At 36.8% G+C, this 23,542-nt stretch overlaps 1 protein-coding gene across 4 annotated transcripts in view; it reads right to left on the reverse strand.

The window, feature by feature from the left end:
- USP34 (ubiquitin specific peptidase 34) overlaps positions 1 to 7,523 on the reverse strand; it is a 265,762-nt gene extending 258,239 nt beyond the window's left edge. For 2 of the 4 annotated variants that reach the window (XM_031950528.1, XM_031950527.1), the window contains exon 1: positions 6,131 to 6,658. In XM_031950528.1, coding sequence (XP_031806388.1) covers positions 6,131 to 6,173 — 43 coding nt within the window. In that variant the 5' untranslated portion in view covers positions 6,174 to 6,658. Of the gene's footprint in view, positions 1 to 6,130; positions 6,660 to 7,247 lie in introns of those variants that run through there. The other 2 variants (XM_031950529.1, XM_031950530.1) reach the window with 2 other exon arrangements.
- Positions 7,524 to 23,542: the final 16,019 nt, after the last annotated feature.

Here is a 23,542-nt window from a genome sequence, read left to right on the forward strand (position 1 = left end):
CATACCTAGAACTCAATTCAACAAGCTTCTAGCATCAATGTTAGGTCTTTTCTGATCCTCCTGGTTAAAAGTGCACCCCAAAATCATCTATACTTACATTGTACATGTTTTATCACGATCTCTCTGTATACGTTATTTTCTGCTAATAAAATCTAGATTCCTCAAAAATCCTTTTTAAAAAATTATTATTGTCTTTGTATCTCCAGAGGCTAACAGTTGCCTTGCATATAATCAACATCCTCACAAATTACATATTGACAAGATCCCTATGAAGCAGATAATGCAATATTGGCTAAAACTTTTTGAAAAATAATAAAACTGAAGCTCAGAGAAGAGAAAATCTTTTTCGTAGTCAGTCATACAAACAAGATTAAAACAAGAATTCAGGCCTTTTATTTCCAGGTTTTTATGCTGCATTAAGCTGAGTCCCTATTGATAAATCAAGTTACAAAAATAATCATCATAATATCAATATGGAGATATCCAAAAAAAAATTTTTTTTTTAATTACTGGAACACAATTAAAGTGGCTTGGGAGATGAGTGCTGGTCATGATGACTAAAGTCATGATGACTTATCTTTCTGAATTCAAATCTGATCTCAGACATTAGCTGTGTGACCCTGGGCAAGTCACTGAATCCGGTTTGCCTCAGTTTCCTCATCTGTAAAATGAGCTGGAGAAGGAACCAGCAAACCCTCCAGTGTCTTTGCCAAGGAAACCCCAAATGGAGTCAGGAAGAGTGAAAGGGCTCAACAATATCAATAGCACAACCTTATTTTAGAGACTATCCAGATAAGGTGAGGCCTTAAACCTATGACTTCATTTGTCTAGAGAAAACTCCCAGGTAAGGTAAGTTCCTGCCCAATGCAGGGAGAAACACAACTTACCTAGAACATACTTCAGTAGTGTTAAGTGGCATGCCCAAGTCACATAGGTACTTTATTAACTAAGGCAGAACTTGAAACCAAGGTTTTCTGACTCCTTAGAGTGACCATCTCTTTCTCTTCATCTCTTTATACAGATTTACTTCATCATTTTAACAATTCAAAAGTATTTCAAATCTTCAAATTTCTAGTATTAAGCTATCAGCTCCTAACTAAAAGCCAGGAATATTCTGTGAAATAATTAGATGAACTGTTTTGGAAAATAGCTATAAAAGAAACATGCTCAACTCCTAAACCAATTTAAGTGATTAAAACTATCCTAAAACAAGAACTAAATCTATTCAATACATCTTTGATTGTTTACATTACTGAAAAGCAATTGTATTTGTTACCTAAATTCCTAAACCAACATTTTACAATTCTAAATTAAGATTAAATGCTATTGTAAAAATTGACATCTGGATCCTTTTACTCTTTTTTTTTCCTATTCCCCAAAGGCACCATCATCCTTTCAGTTACCCGAGGTCTGCCACAGAAGTTATCTGGACTCCAGTTGTAATGTATATCCAAGCAACTGCCAAGCCATGTCAATTTTACCTCTATAATATCTCTTCTATCCACTCAAATGGCACCAGCCTAATTTAAGCCATGACCTCTCCAGTGATCTGCAAACAAACCTTTCTTCCTCAACTCTCTAACTCCTCCAATCCCATTGCAAAAGTTAATTTCTTAAAGCACAGGTCTAACCCATAACTCAATAAATTCTAGTGGCTCCCTATTATCTCCTATATCAAATATAAACTTTATTTAAAGTTTTTCACAACCCAGTCAAACTTACTTTTCCAGTATTCTTAAATATTACTCTTTAATCCCTTCTACGTGGTCTACAATTCAGCCTTACTGGCCTGTGGTTCTACATACAAGCCCATCTCTGTGCTTTTGCACTGGATTGTCATCTCCTATGTTTCCAATGTTGTCTCTCCTTTCTCCACCTAAGAGGTAGATACCTCTCAGATTTCTTACCTTTGTTCAAAACTGAGCTCAAATGCTTTCACCTACATAAGGTTTTTCTTGGTCCCCTCAACTGTTACTATATGCATTAAGCTGAGTCCCTATTGATAGCCTCTTAAAGTTACTTTTTATCTATTTTGCAAATATCTTGTACATACTTAAATAACTGCAAGCTCTCTTCCCTCACTAAACTTAGAACTTAAGCTATTTAAGGGAAGGAACTATTTTCAATTTTGTTTTTGTTTCCCTAGAAATTAGCACAGTACTCAGCATAAAGAAAGTATATAAGGGGTAGCTATATAGCACAGAATAGACTCCAATGGCCTTGGAGTCAGGAGGACCGGAGTTCAAATCCGACCTCAGACACTTAACCCTTCCTAACTTTGTAACCCCCTGGGCAAATCATCTATCCCTGTTGCCTCAAAATTGTCTTGCAAAAGAAAAAAAGGATATCTAAGAAAAAAAAATGCATGTAGTAAAAAGTTATTGACTGACTATAATCATTAATACAAATTTTAGTCAGTTCAAATTTTGTTTCTGATGTTAACTACCTGTTTGACCAGAGGTATATTACAAACCCTGAGCCTTAATTTCTTCATCTAATCTAACATCTAACGTTAAATTGGTTATTATTCATGTGAAAAATCAAAGGAAAGGCTGGACACTTGTCTAAGATCACTGAAGCTTTGGATCTATGATCCTAACTCAATACAGAGAGAAGATTCATCCCCAAAGTAATCAGTAGCTAGAAAAGATAACTGATCCACAAACTTTGTTCATTTATTTTTAGCCAAATATTTAAACTTTTACAATTAACTGGTTTCTTTAAAACAAATTTTTCTAAACCATTCTACATTTTATCTTCACATTCATCTATGTAAATTTGCTATGATGTCATGTTATAATATTGATACTTCAAGAATCTGTGATTTGAGTCTCAAAATTTCTATATTTTTATGCACAGTTTTCCAAGCCAACAGGTATTTATTAAGCATCTGCCCAGATATTGTATTAAGCACTACTTACAAAGAAAGGCAAAAGATAGTCCCTGCTCTCTAGTAGCTTACAGTCTCCTGGTTACAGAGCTGCTGAAATACAAAAACATCTACTGTGTACAACTACACTAAATGCTAGAGACACAAAGATAAAAATAACAGTCTCCTTCCACAAGATTACATTCTATTAAAAGAAAAAAAAAATACATACACACATACATATATATACACATACACAAAAAATATATATACAAGACAAATAGAGGAAGGGGAGAGAGAAGCACTAGTCATTGAGAAGATCAGGAAAGGTCCCTTAGAGGGAAAATGTTTGAATTAAGCTTTGAAATCAGGACTAGTTTTATCTGAAGCTTTTATCCAACTTGAACAGTATCTGCTAGGTTTCCCTCAGATAGCATAGTCTTCAAGAACCCAGGGTAATCTTCACACTAAGATCTCAAATCAGGATTTTAGTAGAGTATTACTATAATATATAATTAAAAGCTACCTCACAACAATTCATAAGTTATTACAAAAAGTTATCAAGTATCTGGGCCTAAAAGGTAACAAATCATTTAGAATTTTAACAAATTACTCTTTTCCTTCATCTAACTTCTAAACTGAAGCACATCACTTTAAAGCATGCTATATTAAATTAATTCTGGGCAAATTCTGGCTGCAGGAAGAGGGAAAAGAGGGAGTGAGAATGGGAGAAAGAGTATATATTGCTAATTAGTAAAACAATAATCTCAAATTTGTGATGTTTCTAGAGATATGAAAAAAATACCTGTTCAGTAATTTAATAATAACCACAATTAGAAGAAAAATGTTTTATTTACTTCAATTCTTTTACCTACTGCCTAATAAAGTGTCCTAACAGATCTGTCCCAAGAGGTCGGTGGAATCTGTTTGACTTAGTTGAGTCCCAGAGAGGTTGGTCATATATATTAGTAAATCAGAATCCGAATTTCAGCCCTGGTCCTTCAAATACAATTTCAAATACATCATGGTGAAATTATCAGGAAAAATGTTCTTTAAGTCAGAAATAAATACACTTGACAAATAATTATTCAACCATTTTATAAACACCATTTACTATAATATGAAAACTAACTACAAATCATTCTTTTATCCTCAGACCATTATTTGGTTAAATTATCTTAGCCTGGTAGAGAAGTTATAGTACATGCTTGAAATAAAACTGCTTTTCTTTTTAAATTTTCTAAGTTGTGGTCTTAGAACCTACTAACTTATTCTTCAGGAGTTTCAAACAACGTTCAAACACAGCCAAAAAAAAAAAGAAAAAAAGGTAATCTACATACAGTACATCAATAGGGCCTTCCTCTATTAACTAAATTGTGGCATTGTATGTATAATGGTACAGTAAAGTTAGTGATAGCTGGAAACAGTTATCCACAAATTTTCTTATCAAGTTTAAATTCACAATTATAAAGTTGTTGTAAAAATCGTGGCAAAATTAACACATTTTTCCCCCATTAACTAAAGCCAAATCACCTTTCTAATGCAATAACAAAGCCATGGTAAATACAACATATACGTGCATTTGAGAAGCTTTTAAGGTTTGCTTAAACATATAAAGCACTGCTTTTTAAAATTCAAAATATACCAATTCCTCCAATACAATTTTCACTCAAAATATGTACTACTATAGAAATTTCATCAAAATTTCTGTAAAATAAGGAATGAAACAAGTACTTGAGAGATACATCTGATTAGGTATTTTCAGTAAGTAAAACAGCCTGCAAAGCTACCTCTAATAAATTCCACATTTATATAACATTTTAAGATTTACAAAACACTATTCTGACAATTATGTAAGGGATATGGTATAAGTATTATTATTCCTACTGCTGAGACCAGGACACTGAGGTTCCAGAGTTAAAATAATTTTCCCAGAACTGCACGACTAGTGTTAACCACAACAGTCCTTTTTCCATTTCACCTTACCAATGCCTAGAACTAAAATCCTCCTGCTTTAAACTTCATTTAATCAAATGCTAGATAGTCAGAGAAGAACATGTTAAAAGTCAGACATTATATTTTATCATTATTTCAGAGAAGTGTATTGAATAAAGAAAACGAACTCTGGGAGTCTTAAGAATTACTGTACAAACAAGGAATGTGTTGGGGTTTTTTTTTTTTTAAATAACCATTCTTTTAGTAAAGTGGCTTTCTTATCAAGTCAGTGAACATTAATCTTTAAATCTGACTCAGATCTAACCAGGCCTCTAGGCCTAACTGGTAGTTGACTTGCCCTGTATTATTTTAAATTTGCTTGATACAGAGCATAGATTCAAAAGAAATAAAAGAATCTGGTTGTCAGTTGATAATCTTATTCACTTTTTTAAGTGCAAGAAACTGAAGGGGTTTAAGAGGGAACAAGAGATTAGACGTATTGAGCAGGATAGAATCTGTAGTACACGGTTTTCCTTATTTCCGCAAAACAGGTTTTACCCATTAAATTCACAAATATATTCAGAGAATGCATCGCTAAATAAAAAGAGGTTTAAAAGGTTATCTTCTCATACACGGTTCATTCTCAGCATTTACAAAGTGGCAGAAATGTTTCATATACAGCTTCCTACTCACCCAACCCCCCCCCCCGGAAAAAAAAAAAGGCACCTCCCAGTGAGTTAAATACAAATTAACAGGTATGAGAGGCCTCAGGAACAGCCAGAAAATCGGAAAAAGGGGGATTGGGGGAAGGGAAGATCGGGCTCTGAGGAAAAACCTCCTCCTCCCCACCCGCCGCCCCACCTCACCTTCCCTCACCTTCCCTCCCCCAGGCACAGCAGTGAGGGGCTAATTAAGACCTCGTTAATTGACACCTGTAATGAGGAAAGTTTCCCGGAGCACATAGGCCCCGCTCCCCGAGATGTCTCGTTTAAAGGCGGGCCTAAGTCGGCGAGTGGAGCTGCTGCTTCCCCACCCGCCAGGTAACTGAGAGTGCCCAGGCCCCACCAGGCCCCACTAGGCCCGGCCCGCATCGGCCCCAGAGGCCGCAGCCTCCTCAGCGGCCCGGCTCCCCGGCCCAGACACCTTCCCGGGGCGCCAGGCCCGCACGCTCCCCGGCCCCGGCGGAACCGCGCTTTCCCTCAGGCCTCCGAAGATGGGGGTGGAGGAGCAGAGGCTGGGACCGAGCAGAGGTGGGGACCCCCCCCCCGACACCCCCACAGACACACACACGCACCCCGAGAGGCGGCGACGGCGGCGGCTACTTACTTTCATTTAACACCTCCACCAGGTCTGCGCAGTTCTCGCACATCGTTCAGCCGCCGCCCCCCCCCCTCCCCCGCTTCGGATCGCACGGACAGATCCCGACCGGAGGGGGGGGGGAGGGGAAAGAGGAGGAGGGGGGCCGGCCGGCCGGCGGGGGAGGGGGGAGGAGAGAGCTGGAGAGGGTGGGGAGGTGAAGGGGACGAGGAACTGCCTGTCCCGGGAGCGGGGGCGGTGAGGGGGGAAGGAGGGGGGGGACGAGGGGAGGTGCGCAGGCCGGAGGGGCGCGGAGGCGCCTGCGGCGGCGGGGAAGGGGGGGATAGAGGGGGGAGGGGACAGGGAGGGAGGGAGGGGGATGGGGGAGAGAAGCAGTCGAGTCACTTCACCGACCAGACGCCGCGGCCACCGCCGACGCCGCCGCCGCCATTTTACTAGAGCGCTCGGGTTGCGCTCGGCTCTTTCCGACCAGGCGAAGGAGCCGAAGAGAAGAGACTCTCACTCTCATTCCTCCTCCTCTTCCTCCTCCTCCTCCCCCCTCTCCCTCCCCCTCCCTCCTCTCTCCACACACACGATACACATACACACACATACACACACCTCTACATACACACACACATACACACACCCACCCACCCCACACCACCTCTAGCTGGCTCACCTCCCTCCCTTTCCTCTTCCGTCCTCCCCCCCCCCCCCCCACTCCCACCCCCCACCCCCAACACACCCCTCCCAGCCCCGGATCTCTGTCAGCGGCCGGAAGGAAAACACGAAGCCAGCTCGGCTGAGGGGGGAGTTAGGGTGAGTAGGGCAAGATGGCGGCTTCAGGCTGGGCCGCCGTGCCTGCAGGTTGCCCGTCGTCGCCCCCTACCCCTCCCAAAGCCCGATCAGCTTCCTCCCGGCCCTCTTCACATTGACATTGACCCATCGGCTGCCCGAGGGGAGGTAGCGCTGGGGTTCCCCGCCCCCACAGTTCCCTAGGTCCCGGGGCCCCCCACCCTCAAGGGTGAGGGAGGGGGGTCGAAAGGACGAGAGCTTACCAAAAAAAAAAAAAAAAAAAAAAAAAAAAAAGGCGGCTTATCGTGTACCGGGGAAGTCTATCCCGGCTTTTCCCTGGGTCACTCACGTTTATTCTCTGCCTCAGGCGGGCTGTTAAATGACCGAAGTCTTTAAGTCCCGGCAGCCAGGCCGCCGACCCCTGCCCCGGGGCTGAGGGGAGCCCAGGGGTGTGGTGTTTGCCAGGCTGTGGGTGCGGCTTCCACCTGCCTAACTGCCGATTCAGGACTCGAGTTGTAGACGCCCCTCCAGACCCTAAGCTAAGAAGCCTTCCTCCTAGATCGCCAAAACTTGAACTTGTAAAATGAGGGGGTGGGACTAGAGGACCCTTTCAGCTCTAAATCTGTGATCCTGTGAACTTGTCACCCAATAGAACGATACTAATGGGGGGGGGGGGGGGCGGGGATGAGATGAGAATACAGGGAGTGGTTGCTCAAGTGACACAATATCCCTTTATTCAAGATGGGCCCTTATGATTGACCCATGATACCATTCAGAGAGAGAGTCTTGCTATTTATCAAGTCCCTACTATGTGCCAGGCACTGTGCTGAGTGCTTTACAAATATGTGATACAACCCTGGGAAAGTGGTGCTTTTATTACCATTTTAAGTTGAGAAAGAGATAAAAATAAAGATGACTTCAAAGATTATTTCCAGTTCAAAATCTATGATGGGGTGACATGTAGAAGACAGAAGGACACAATTAAATTTATTCTCTTGTTGGAGTTTTGGTAGGTTTTGATTGAAGGACGGTGGCTTACCCCTAAATTGGTACCTTTGTTAAGAGGGAAAATGCTACCAGTACCAAACTTGGATAATTATCCCTATTATTTGAGATGTAACCTAGTGTAAAGGGTAGAATACTGTTCATAGAATAAAAATAGACCTCAGACCAGACCTCTCACTAATTTTGTGATCTTGGACCGTAAGAGAAGTTGCTTTACTCATTTTACAAATAACTCACATAATCATTTGCTGACCACCACGTGCTAGGCATTGGGAATACAAAACAAAAATAAAGCTCTTCTTGCCCTAGAAGAGCATTTTTTTGGGAAGGATTATTTGTAAATGTGTAAGTGTATACAAGGTAATATCTGGAGGGGTAAAATAGGCATTTGTCAGTACCTATCGATTTCACAAGTTGCTCTGAGAATCAAATGGGATAATATATGGAAAAGGGCCTTAAACTTGAAACTGCTGTAAGACTATAAGATATTAAGTACTGAATGTAATAGTTACATCAACATGACTTTCTGATTCTTCCCAAATGTCAAACCAATGAAACCACTTTTCCTCCTACTTCGACACCTTAAGTAGCTTAGTCTTACCTATCTCTTCCTGTTGTTAAAATTGAAGCATTGTAACTCCTAGGAGCTTCTGTCTAATGAGCACAAAGCAAGACAATTCTAACAAAAAAAAAAAAAATAGAATTTGAACCTCAATTATATTTTGTGTTGTTTTATGAACATTAACAACCTTCTAGCTACCAATGAAATTCTCAGATTGATGATGTTGAGGAAAGGTATAATAGTAGTTACTCCTGGAAATTGATATAGAAAACAAACATTGGAATTTAAAATTTTAGTACCAACTTTCTGTAGCCTCTAAAAGAGGCAACATACTAGCATGAAGTTACAATGTTCTTAAATATATCTAGACCTTCTTGTATTTTTTTTGTAAATAATAATGACCACTACATTCAACGTAATTCCATTGAGGTATGACTACAAAACTTGAACTGTAACCATTGTGTAGATTAGAAGCTTTTTGCATTCTTTTTAGCTATCCCATCCAAAGCATTTGCCCATATGTATTCTTGCTTAAAGTTTATGTCCTAAAGCCTCTATTGCTTACCTCAGAGAGGAATGTGACATAATGGTTATAGAATCAGACTCAGAATCGGGAAGAAAGGTTAAGGTATTGCCTCAGACCCACACATGCTGGTTTTGTGACCTTGGCCTAGGCACTTAACCTTTTAGCTTCTGAGGCAACTCTTAAAACTAAAAATTGCTGAAGATTTGCTGATCTGCATATTTGCATTGGTAGAGAATTTCCTCTATAAAGAAGATTCAGATAAAAAAAAAATCGGTGAAGCTGTCAACAGTTGTTATATCTAAGTGTGGCATGTGGTGATATTTCTTGTGTCACTCAACGGCTTTCAGAAATATAGTTTTGAATATTTAAAATAGTAGTGCTTTAGCAATTATATTGATATTTGTCTATAAGTGAAAAAAGCACTTAATTCAGCACCTATCAATATGAAATTGGCTGTGTGGTGAGCCTATATCTCACCACTAAGAGCTGAATAGGGCCACCATTTTATAGAAGCATAACATTAGGTTGCATTAATCCCATATTACAGATTTTTTTCTTAATCATTGTTAGTCTTTTTGACCCAAAATCTATTTGATGTACTTTCAGAATTTTATGCAATACATTTATTCCTGAAATGTGTGCATTAAGTAAGTAACAAAGCATTCCTCTCAAAGTTTTCCTCTGTTGTTTCTTCAAGTATAGAACTGACTCTTGGGTCTTAGGATATCTACCAGCTGAACATAGGTTCTAGTAGATCTGATCAAACTAAAAAGTTTCTCCAAGTTTAGTCTCTCATCAGAGTATGAGGCCATTTAAATTCAGAGTACTTTGTCACCATCATGCCTTTTTCTCTTTTCAGCAATAGCAGCTGGAAGGATTGTAATCTCTGATGATAGGCTACAAATTTTGATTACAATAAATATCCATAACTGCTTTTTTAATCAATGAAGATTTTCATATCAGGATGTTTAAAGTAGATGTCTCCTTTATGATTCCCATTAAGTACCTTTGTTTTTTATTTTTTATGGATTATCACTTTTATCACTAAAAACTTCCTTAAAGCCTAAGGTGGCTAAAATAACCCTGATTTTTTTAAAAGCTAAATAGTCAAAAGGCAGGAAGTGTCAAAGACTTCTATTACGGGTCCAGTATCAAACTATCATCAGAAGACCAACCTACTGAAGTTTGGAGAGGTTCAGCATCAGAAAGATATCCTCTACATGCTTTCCCCTTCCCTCTCCCCAATACCTCCTGGAGGCTGTCTACATCTAGTAGTGGAATAGTTGATAGTCATTTGACATTTTAAAGTTTATCACCACCTAGTGGCAGAATTGTATTTTAAACCATTATGCAGTAGCTTTCGAACTTTTTGCAGGAGCCTTTTACTTTAAGAGTTTGAAAATTTTGTTATAAAATCTTACATTTTTTTTATTGCTATCAAATAGCATAATACAGGTTTGAAAGACCCTTTTTAAAATTGTATAACTGCTTTAGCTAACTTTCAAAAGAACATGTTCCCAGCGTGTTGGCAGAGAAAATGAGATAATTTGGGAAAGGTGAAGATGAAGATACCTTAGATACCTTCAAGACCATTAAGTTAAGTACCCTTAAAATATTTTTACAGTCAAAGGTTCTGATAAAGGCCTCATTTCCAAAATATATAGAGAATTAGCTCTAATTTATAAAAAATCAAGCCATTCTCCAATTGAAAAATGGTCAAAGGATATGAACAGACAATTCTCAGATGAAGAAATTGAAACTATTTCTAGTCATATGAAAAGATGCTCCAAGTCATTATTAATCAGAGAAATGCAAATTAAGACAACTCTAAGATACCACTACACACCTGTCAGATTGGCTAAGATGACAGGAAAAAATAATGATGATTGTTGGAGGGGATGCGGGAAAACTGGGACATTGATGCATTGTTGGTGGAGTTGTGAACGAATCCAACCATTTTGGAGAGTAGTTTGGAACTATGCTCAAAAGTTATCAAACTGTGCATACCCTTTGATCCAGCAGTGTTACTACTGGGATTATATCCCAAAGAGATTATAAAGAAGGAAAGGGACCTGTATGTGCACGAATGTTTGTGGCAGCCCTTTTGTAGTGGCTAAAACTGAAACTGAATGGATGTCCATCAGTTGGAGAATGGTTGAATAAATTGTGGTATATGAAAATTATGGAATATTACTGTTCTGTAAGAAATGACCAACAGGATAATTTCAGAAAGGCCTGGAGAGACTTACATGAACTGATGCTGAGTGAAATGAGCAGGACCAGGAGATCATTATATACTTCAACAACAATACTATATGATGACCAGTTCTGATGGATCAGGCCCTTCTCAGCAACGAGATCAACCAAATCATTTCTAATGGAGCAGTAATGAACTGAACTAGCTATGCCCAGAAAAAGAACTCTGGGAGATGACTAAAAACCATTACATTGAATTCCCAATCCCTATATTTATGCACACCTGCATTTTTTATTTCCTTCACAAGCTAATTGTACAATATTTCAGAGTGATTCTTTTTCTACAGCAAAATAATGTTTTGGTCAGGTATACTTATTGTGTATCTAATTTATATTTTAATATATTTAACATCTACTGGTCATCCTGCCATCTAGGGGAGGGGGTGGGGGGGGGGTAAGAGGTGAAAAATTGGAACAAGAGGTTTGGCAATTGTTAATGATGTAAAGTTACCCATGTATATATCCTGTAAATAAAAGGCTATTAAATAAAAAAAAAAAAAGAATAACTCGACCATATAGAAATACAATAGTAAAAAAAAAAAATAATAAAAAAAAAAGTTAAGTACCCTTACTTTGCAGGAGTGAAAACTTGAGACACTGAGTGATTCAGTAGCTTAATTTACAGGATCATGCATCTAATAAAGGTCCAAAGTAGTATTTAAAGCCAGATATTTTTTACTCTATGTTCACTCCTATTTAGTATATCATACTCTCTCCAAATTAGCTTTGACTCGGAGATCCTGCAAAGAATTTGAATATATGAAAAAGGATTCACTGTGCATCAAAATAGTAGCAGAGAATTGGGAAAGGGAAGAAAAGGGGCTAGGATCCCCATAATTTGGGGAAGGACTGAACAAATTGTAGTACATGAATATAATGGAATTTAAGTGTACCATAAGAAATTATGAATGTGAAGAATACATGGGAAGAAATCTATGAAGTAGTAAAGTAGAATCAAGAAAACAATAAATACAATGACATCACTGTAAAAGAAAAGAAAATTTAAAATATAATTGAATACTATGTAATTATAATGAACAAATTTGGTCCCAAAGAAGATATGAGAATGTACTTCCCTTTTTCAGAAGTGGAGAACTACAGATTTAGAACATTACATATACTGTCAAACTTAACTCATATGTTGGTTTTGCTGAACTTTTTGTTGCTATACAAGATGATTCTTTGGTTGGGAGGGAGAGGAACATACTGGGAAATGAAGTGATGAAAAAACAAAATATCAATAAAAATTTTGGAAAGCAAATGTTTCAAAGAGTGGATCTCCTTTCATCATTTCCAAAATCTCCTTTCTCATTTCAAAATTTATTGGCTAAGCACATGGAAAAGGGGCTCTTTTAAGAATCATATTTGTTGTTTCCCTAACCAGACCTGTGAAGGAAAAGAATAAGGAAAAACTAGATTTGCTAATTAACCTTAAATGTAGAATTGAAGAGAGAGAGAGAAACCAATCCTGTTTTCTACAGTAAGAAGAAATCATAAAACATAGGAATCCAAACTCTTTCCTTCTGGATTCCCTCTCTGACTATTTAAGAGGTTCCTCAGCTTACCTTATTAGAAATGAAAGGAACATAGAAGAAGAAATCAAAATGTTTCCCGGTTTTGCGTTTCTTGGTATTATTAATCCAGGAAGTTGTCTTCATTTGTATAGTCTTTCAACTAATATGATTTACGGTGCTTTGATGTTTGCATGCAATTTACAGATTTACATTTTATGCTCACAATCCAGAGAGATTTACTTTTCACAGATGAGAAAACCGAGGAAGACAAAAATTAAGATACCCAGTTCAATACTTTGAACTCTAGTGTCCTTAATTCCAGGTCCAGCAATCTATCCATTGTGCCAAATAGTTGCCTCTATATATATACTATCCCTAAGATATACCATTTTGGAAAAGAGCCAAGAGAGGAAAAGAAAAAGGGGTGGCATGTATAAAAATACAAATTCAGAAAAGCATGAAAACACTTATAATGAACTGATACAGACAGAATCAAGAAAACAATCCAGTTAATATAGGCATTAGAAGTTAAGAACCAGAAATCAGACCCCAAAATGTATCCTATATAGCCTTTTGCAAGACATAATTCTTATGTACCATTTTATGCTGCTGAGAATTTTCTCAGAATATTTGAATTCCAAAGAGATCATAAAGAAGGGAAAGGGACCTGTATGTGCACGAATGTTTGTTGGCAGCCCTCTTTGTAGTGGCTAGAAACTGGAAACTGAGTGGATGCCCATCAGTTGGAGAATGGCTGAATAAATTGTGGTATATGAATATTATGGAATATTATTGTTTTGTAAGAAATGACCAACAGGATGATTTCAGAAAGGCCTGGAGAGACTTACACGAACTGATGCTGAGTGAAATGAGCAGGACCAGGAGATCATTATATACTTCAACAACAATACTATATGATGACCAGTTCTGATGGACCTGGCCATCCTCAGCAATGAGATCAACCAAATCATTTTCAATGGAGCAGTAATGAACTGAACCAGCTATGCCCAGAGAAAGAACTCTGGGAGATGACTAAAAACTATTACATTGAATTCCCAATCCCTATATTTATGTCCACCTGCATTTTTTATTTCCTTCACAAGCTAATTGTACAATATTTCAGAATCTGATTCTTTTTGTACAGCAAAATAACAGTTTGGTCATGTAAAGAAAAAAAGAATATTTGAATTATAGAATTCTGCTTTATCTTTCAGTCCAAAATTTGAGGAGAAACTTTAAAATCACCCTAATCTCTATTTGTGGAATATTTGCTACAAATGTGAGACTGGCTATGGTACTGTGAAATTACTCTGCTTGACACATTTCCTTATCATTCTAACCCCTGTTCTCATCCTTGGTGATTTGAGTATTTCAGAATCTTCTTAAATATTATTCATCAGGTTCAATAAATCAGCATGCATTATTAAGTGTCTATTGCATTAACCTCTAGAGAAACAAAAATTAAAATCCTTACCTTCAAGAAACTACAAAAATCTACATTTTCTTTTCCTCTCCTTAATTCTTTGCAATCTGGCTTCTGACTTCAGCATTCAATTGAAACTGTTCTCACTAAAGATCTCAATGATATTCTTAATTGAGAGAGATGATCTTTTCTTAATTCTCATCCATCTTAGTTTCTCTGAAGCATTTAACATTCCTTCCTAGACATTCTTTCTTCTCTGAGTTAATGTGACACAACTCTTCTGGTTCTCCTACCTATTTGACTGTTCCTTGGTGGTATCATCAACCATATCATACCCCCTAATTGTGGATGCACTCCAGGATTCTGTTCTGGTAAGCCTCTCCTTCATTACTCACAAACTTGGTGATCTTAGCAACTCTATGGAAATTACTCTCAGGTTATATATATTTACCCCTAGTTTTTTTCCTTTCCTCTATTTACCTTTTAGACATTTCAAATTGGTCATTTCATAGACATTACAAATACAACATGTCTGAAACAGCACTTAATTGTTTTATCCAAAACAAACAATTCTTCTGAATCTCTTTCAAGGACACCACCATCTTTCCAGTTTCTCAGAATTGCCAACTTAGTATTATATACCCAACTCCTTGTTTTTCCTCACCACACATAACTAATTATTAAATAGTTTTTACCTTTGCCATTTAACTAATCAATAAATCTTGTTTCTACCTCTGTAATTTCCTTAAGCAAAGGTCTGACCATGTCAGTCCTTTATTCAAATTTCCTTATTGCCTTTAGTATAAAATCAAGTACAAATCTTCTACTTAGCATAATCAAGTACAAATCTTCTACATGGCATTTAAAGTCCTTCATAACCTAGTCCCAATCTGTTCTTCTTTCCTTACATTATTATTCATCCAGCATTTTGTTGTCCCAGTACCTCCATTTGGAAAAAAATATGCAAGTTGGCTTTGCACTCTGGACTTTCTCTTGTAATGATCAAGAAATCATTTTCATCCTGGAAATTTATTCCAGTCCTAGAATAGAGGCCCAGACATTTTCCTTGATCCCTTTGACCTCTCAAGAGTTCTCCAAAACAGAAATAATATTTCAAGGGTAAAGAAACTTTAGCTATCTCCACAAGTTAGGACACCCAGAATCCAAAATGATGTTTTTGTTTTCTTTTTTTTAAACCCAGAAAACTGACTTCTACATTGAACTCAGCATCCTTCCCCACAGTCCACACTACTTGGAGTGAGGCTGCACCTACACAAGCCCACCCACAAACCCCAACTGTCATACCCTCATTTTCCCTCCCACCTTCCAGTGCTATGGAAATCCCAATTACAGGCTGATAAATCTGCTAAATCCAGTTTCCTTATAAGGATCTTGGGCACCTTTTTAGCATTCCAGACTACAGAAGATACCTGGGGCCATACAGCTCCCCAGAGGGCAGCCTAATGGTGCTACAGATGAACTCTGCAGGAGTCAGTAATAGACGGAAAGAAGGAAAACAATGTCTAGGCTGGAAATAGAGTTTAACACCATATCCTACTCCATCCATCCTGAGAATCTCAGATATCCAAACTACAAAAAATGAAAACCATAGTCCCACTGCTAGTGCTGGGCCAGAAACATGAGAAACAAAGAGGGGTGGTGATGGTTTAGAATGGGGAAGGGTTTGTATAGCCTTACACTAAGCCTGAGCAAAAGTATTCAATATTCAGATAAGACCAGTTCTATCTACTGAAAAGTTAGTTGGATAGTGATCTGGCTGGTAAACCATGAACTGACTAGCTAAGAGAAGACTGAGAAGTTTTGAGATTCAGCTCCCAGAGAAGTCATCTTTGTAGGAAAGAATCAGAGTAAGAAGGTCAACAATAAAAGGGTATAGGAAAAGAATACCAAAGATCTCTAGAAAAAGAAAACTGACTTTAAAGTTAAGAAAAATTAACAGGGAAAACATTTAAGAATAAAAATGTAACCTCCATATTTAGTAAGTAAGCTCAAACATCTGTGAATAAATATTGTAAAACAAAGAAAAGTGATACAATACAAGAGAGAATTTAAGAACAACATGGAACCACAACATGGTATTCATGGGGGACTTAAAAGAGAGAAGTAGGAGAGCAGAATCTGTGGTCAGCATAGACAACAAAAGTAAGGCATAGAATAGAAAAACTGGAACCTGCTATATAGGAAGTCTCACCAGAGAAACAAACAAACCAACCAAAAAATAGAATAGATTGGGAATTGCAAATGCATAGAAATAAAGGACAATCTAGAATAAGAGAAATAAAAAATAAAAAAAAATTCTGACTTAAAGCAAAACATGATATTCTTAGACAAAATGCATTAAGACAACCTAAGGATCGTAGATCTCTTAGGATGAAAAACATTTAGTGCATTAATGCAGAGGATAATACAAGAGAACTAGCCAGAAATTCTGAAATATTAATTGAAAAAATTTGTTGCTTTCTCCAGGGGGGGGAAAAACTGAAGGCTACATGCTCTAAGACACATAGGAGTTAAATTTAACAATTCAGAAACAAGTCTGCAAGCAATCAGGAGAAACCTTTAAATACAAATGAAAGGAATTTTGAATTACACAACCCTATATGCACCTGAAAATGGAAGAGAGAATGGAATAATTAATACATTCTGAAGTTTGAGGATGCTGCCAAGGAGCATATTCCCTGAAAATTTGAACTTAACTATGCATGAAAAAAAAGATGGACATTCAATAATAAAGAGCCATTTGAAACATTTTTAGAAAAAAAAAAATTAAAGAGCTAATTTGCTTCTCAAAGCTCTCAAACAACAGATATGTAAGAATGAATTGAATGCAGCAAACAAGAATAGCAACATTGTTAGCAGAGAGAATACATGTATATGTATATGTATATATACAGAATATATATATATATATATATATATATATATAGTGTATATATTTAAGTAGATCTTTCTTGGCAAAGAGATGGAGTGAGGGAGAAGTGGGAATCAGGTAAAGGTAACAATGAAAAGGCAGATGTTAGGAATTATGAACAGAATCTGGAGATATCCTGCGTTGAGATAGATCAGAGTTTTGTTTTGGATTTTGTTGGGGGAGGACAGTTTGAGAGGTTACAATACAAATACAATATAAAATGAGATGGTGAATGAAAGGAAAACTCGGATAAAGAACAGTGATGTACATGAATCAAATAGAGGGTTAGCTGTAATGAGAAGGTAGTAGTGGTCTCAGGAAGAGAAGAATCAGCAGAAGAGTGGATGAGGAGGTGAAAAGAAGGATTAAATAGAAGGAAGAAGACTTCACTTTAGCAATAGGAAGGAGTTCCACTGATGAACCTATGGGTGGAGAGAGATATTCTATGGATGAAGATGAAAGAGATGGAGAGAGATCAGGATCTTATGCTGGATATGGTCTGGGAGATTTAGTGCTTTCAAAAAAGTATCTTAAGAGGAGAGCCCAGAATGGATACCTTGGAAGTTAGGATTCCATAAGGAATATAGAAGATAGGGAGAGATAATTATAGGGATACAGAATCAGAAAATAAGAATCTAAAAATAGCTCGAAAGGGAAAATGGATAATGAAGAGAGTGAGAGAAAACAAGACCTTTCTGGTAAGTTGTGAAAATTTGAAATTTAAAAATTAGCTAACAGGACTAATTAAAGGAAAGGAGGAAATCTATTTTACCAGAGTGGGGAAGGAAAGGAAGAATTAAATAATCAGATAAAAAGCAGGAGAGAAAAAGTAATAAGCAAAACCCCAAGAAAAAGAAATAAGAATAGAATATTGAGAGGTGAGGGGAAAAGAATGATGGGGAATTGTTAAGGACCATGCCTAGGTGAAGGGGCAGGTCAGTTCTCTGAGAGCCTCCACAGCTGTGAATCATAACATCTGAAGGAATTGCAAAGCAGCCTTTACTAACATAAGTGTTGCATGTGGACTGGGAACAAAATAAATTGGAGGCAGAGGGAAGAGGAGAGAGGAGAGAAGTCAGACAATGCAACTGCCTCTCAGTCTCCTTGTATCATCATCATCTGCTCACATGAAAAGATCCATTCTGCAGGTCTGAGTTAGACTTCCAGCAGCCACTGGCAGGTGGCTCCCATATCACAACAGAGAATAGAACATCTTTTAACTAAAGTAACTGAAGAAACATTATACTGCGTTTACAGCAGAAAAGAAGAAAAATCATAATCTTAAAAATCCTTAATATTAAGAGAAAAGTAGAGGAAAATATAAAGATAATTCATAACTATAAAATGTGAATAAATTAAGCAATCTAATTTTTAAAAGTGACAGATTGGATGAGAAAACAAAAGGCTATAATCTTTTGCTTACAAGCAATGCATTTTTATTTTTTACCTCAATTTTTAATTTTTTAAAATGATAGCTTTTCCCCTAAAAAAAATGCAAAGATATTTTTTAACATTCACTTTTCCAAAACCTTGTGTTCCAAATTTTTCTCCCTTCCTCCCCTAGACAAGTAATATAATTTTGGTTAAATGAATACAATTCTTCTAAACCTATTTCCACATTTGTCATGCTACTTGAGAAAAATAAGATCAAAAGGGGAAAAAACACAAGGAAAAAAAATAATAAACAAAAAAAAGGTGAAAGTACTATACTTTTATTCACATTCAACCTTCATGACTCTCTCTCTGAATGCAGATGACTCTTTCCATCACAAGTCTATTGGAACTGCCTAAGCAACACATTTTAAAAATAAGGACATATACACATTTGTATAGATAGATCTACAAAAAAATATTAAAATGAAGTGATTCATTATAGCAAATTCAAAAAATCACTATTATCAGAGAAATGCAAATTAGGACAACTCAGAGGTACCACTATGTACCTCTCAGATTGGCTAAGATGACAGAAAAAGATAATAATTGAATGTAGGAGGGGATTTGGGAAAACTGGGACGTTAATGCGTTGTTAGTAAAGTTGTGAACTGATTTCAACCATTCTGGAGAGCAATTTGGATCTATGTCCAAAGGGCTTTCAAATTGCGCATACCCTTTGATCTAGCAGTGTTCTAGAAGGGCTTCTATCCTAAAGAAATCATAAAAAAGAGAAAGGGACCCACATGTCCAAAAGTGTTTTTGTAGTGGGAAGAAACTGGAAACTGAGTGGATGCCCATCAGTTGGAGAATAACTGAATAAGATATGGAATATTATGGAATATTATTGTTCTATAAAAAAACATTCAGCAATATCATTTCAGAGAGGCCTGGAGGGATTTACATGAACCGATACTAAATGAAATGAGCAGAACCAGGAGATCATTGTACACAGCAATAGCAAGATTATACGATGATCTATTCTGATGGATGTGGTTCTTTTCAACAATAAGATGATTTAAGTCAGTTCCAATGGTCTTGTGATGAAGAGAGCCATCTGCAACCAGAGAGAGGACTGTGGGAACTGAGTGTGTATCATAACATAATATTTTCACTCTTTTTATTGTTGTTTGCTTGCATTTTGTTTTCTTTCTCATTTTTTCCTTTTTTTGACCTGATTTTTCTTGTGCAACATATTTGTGGAAATATGTATAGAAGAACTGCACATCTAGGGGAGAGAAAGGGATGGAAGGGAAGGAAAAAACTTGGATCACAAAGTTTTGCAAGGATGAATGTTGTATTATCCATGCATATGTTTTGAAAATAAAAAACTTTAATACTTTTTTTTAATGGGATGGCATACTTGGAAAACCTTGGTTCAGGAAATGTGCAAATTACAAAATAAACCTCAGAAATAATTAGGAACTCTATATATTACCAAAGGAAACTACATTCTAAATAACTATAAACTATATAAAATGTAAGGATCAACCTACCAAAGTACACAAAAGACATGTATAGATTCAATTATGAGATGTTCCTTAAACAAATAAAGGAAAAAAAAATAGCTGGAGAAATATTCAGTGCTCATAGTTAAACTATACTTAATAAAAGTGACAATACTTCCAAAATTAACTTAAATTTACCAAGGGAATATTGATAGAACTTGATAAAGTTACAGAGCAGCTAGAAAGCACACTGGCCTTGTAGTCAGGAGAACCTGAGTTCAAATGTGGCCTCAAATACTTAACACTTTCTAACTGTATGACCCTGGGCAAGTCACCTAAGCCCAATTGTCTCAAAAAAATTTTCCACTGAAAAAGATTGAGGCTATTAAGAGAAAGGATGAAGACAATTAAGGGTGAAATGGAAATAGCACTTCCAGACCTCAAACTATTATAAAGCAGCAATCATCAAAACCATCTGTGTTAAAAAATGTAGAGATAAATCAATGGAGCAGACTAGACAAAGGAGAATCAAAAGTAATATAACTCAGTAGCCCCAGAGTTTGATAAAATAGAAAACACAAATTACCTAATTAAAACATTCTTTATTTAATTAAAAAGAAAAACTGGGGAAACTGGAAAGTGGTTTGGCAGAAATTAGGCTTAGACCAAAACTTTATACCATATTCCACAATACAATCTGATCAGATATATGATCCTAAAATTAATGAGTGTACTACCAAAATAACTAGAAATAGCAGGTCAAATACTTCTCAGAGCCAAGAGAAGTGTTTTAAAATAAACAAGAGATAGAGCTAACTACAAAACTTTGAAAAACTTCTGCACAGACAAAAATGCATGTAGGATAAGAAGAGACATGATTGTTGATTGGGGGGAAGGGGTATCTTTGTATCAAATTTCTCTGATAAAGCTTTAAATCCAAGATCTACAAAAAAAAAATTAACAAATATATTCACCAATAGTACAACTATTTTGGAAAGCAATTTAGAAATATATATAATTATTATTGTGCCTACCTAATCATTGTAGTATCTTAAAGAAATGAAGGGATTTAACTATGCCTACAAAATTAAGACTTAAACCCAGAGCTCAAATTCTGTCCAATGTTCTTCCCACTATTGTGCCAAAGATCAAAATATAGTAAATACCAAATTAGACAAAGAGTTGAAATTTAGTAAGTTAGAGAGTTACAAATTATAGTTTCATAGGACTTAGAGGTAGAGAGAACATGACAGATCATTTTTCCAAACTCATTTTACAGATAAGGAGACTAAGATCCTGAGAAATTGCAATCTACACAATCTACCCAAGGTCTCACAATAAATGTCCTGATTTCTAATCCAGTATTCTTTCACTATCAACAAAAAAAGATTAAGTATTTACTATATATAAAATATTGTGATAAACACTATGATGGATCACACCAAAAAAAAATTTAAGGAATTATTCCTGCTTCCCAAAACAGATTTTAAAAAAAAGGAAAAGATACATATGTTTTCTACATATATGTAGAAAAATATTTATAGCAGCTCTTTTCCCAGAGCAAAAAAAAAAAAAAAAAAAAAAGGAAACTGAATGGATTACTATCAATTGAGGAATCTGAATAAACTGTGGTATATGGTATGATGGAATAGTATTATTATGTGGGAAATGATTAGCAGAATGCTCTCAGAAAAATCTAGAAATTCCTACATGAACTCAAGCAAAGTGAAAAGTAATAGCAATGATCTGGAATGATTAGCAGTGAATGACTTTGCTATTCTTAGTAATGCAATGATCTCAACTACTCTGACGGACTTAAGATGAAAAATCCCTGTCCATACCCAGAGAAAGAAGTGATTATGTCTGAATACAGACTGAAGCATATTCTCTCACTTTTTTTTTCCTTTAGGGATTTTTTTACGAGGGGGAGATCTATGTTTTCTTTTACAACATGACTTTTTATAGAAATGTTTTGCATAACTTTACATGTGTTTTTCTTAAGGAGGGATAGGGGTGGGAATAAAGGAGAGGATCTGGAACTCAGAAGTTTTAAAAACAAACGTAAAAAAAAAAATTTTAATGTAATTGGTGGGGGGCAGCTAGATGGTGCAGTGGATAAAGCACCACCCTGAAGTCAGGAGGACCTGAGCTCAAATCTGGTCTCAGACATTTAACACTTCCCAGCTGTGTGACCCTGGAGACAAGTCACTTAATCTCAATTGCCTCAGCACAAAACAAAACAAAAAAAGTAATTGGGGAAAAATAAAAAAAAAAAAATGCTAAATTTAAAAAATTCAATTGGAAAGACAATAGAATTGGAACAGAAGTTTGAAAACTGACTAGTATTCTGGGATTTATAGTTCAGAGGGATAAATCATTTCTTCATAGCCCTAAGAATAATTTGTACTCTTGTGATCTTTGAGCTGAAAGAAGGATTTGAGTCACACTTGAAAGTAAATTGAGGCAGAGAAGAGAGAAATGAAGGTAGGCCAAACTGCTATCCCCAGATTTAGAAAGTTTTGGCTCTTTGTCCTAATTTAAATGTTATGTCTTTCCAGCAAATCCTTTGCTTATTTATATTTGACCAAAATTAGGAAATAGAGAATAAAAAATAAAATGTCAGTCAAATATAGTATAGTGCCTTTATAGGACAAGCTATAAGGGTACATTAGGGGGACATAAGCCTTTTGGAATTTTCTTTCAATTCTTGAAGTACTTAAAACCAGAGTTTTAGTCCTCCATTGTGGGATATCTATAGGACCTGAGGCCCTCTCACCTTCACCCCTTCATCTCTTATTTCTCTATCATGGTGAAATTCTTTTAATTTCTCCTTCACCTGTGCCACTAATTCTTTTTTAGTTCATTCCATTTTATGCCCTCCTGTGTAATCTCTTAACAGGCTGCCTGGATCTCTCATAAAGTTCCTGGGCCTGACTCTTGTTCCCTCTGGCTCAAAGATCATGATATTTCAAATTGCTTTAAGTGCTGTAAGGAAGTAATTAGCCCCTCTGAACGACAAATTCCAGAACAACATTCAGTTCTCAAATCCTTCATACACATAAAAAAATAGTTAGCAACATGAGGTGATGTGTGCACACTCCCAACTTAATCTGTGTTGGAAGGGACACTGACAAACTAGAACAAATGATGAATTAAATAGTGGAAAGAGCTCTAAACTTGGAGCTGTAAGAACACATTTGAATACTGGCTCTTCCCCTTATCACCTGTGAGGCTGTGGGCACTTTACTTAGCTTCTCTGGGCCTCAGCTCTTTTTAGATGAGTGCTAAAGGAAGGGTAGATGACAGCAAAATCCTGAGAGTATGTGCAAGGGCCTTGAACAGAGGTTCCTGGGCCCTGTTTCTGATCCCTACTCTCCCCTTTAGAGTACGAGTCCATGTTCCATGACAGTTTCCAATCAGTTAGCTCCACACCTGATTGAAAGGCTTGTGTGTACAAACTGCCACAGGAGAAGTCTCTTCTCTGGCTGTGAATGAAAAGAACTAACTACTGTGGGTCTCTTAATCGGGGAGGGGTCTCGGATCCTTC

Source organism: Sarcophilus harrisii, chromosome 2, assembly GCF_902635505.1.
Source record: "Sarcophilus harrisii chromosome 2, mSarHar1.11, whole genome shotgun sequence".
In the NCBI taxonomy this organism is placed as follows: domain Eukaryota; kingdom Metazoa; phylum Chordata; class Mammalia; order Dasyuromorphia; family Dasyuridae; genus Sarcophilus; species Sarcophilus harrisii.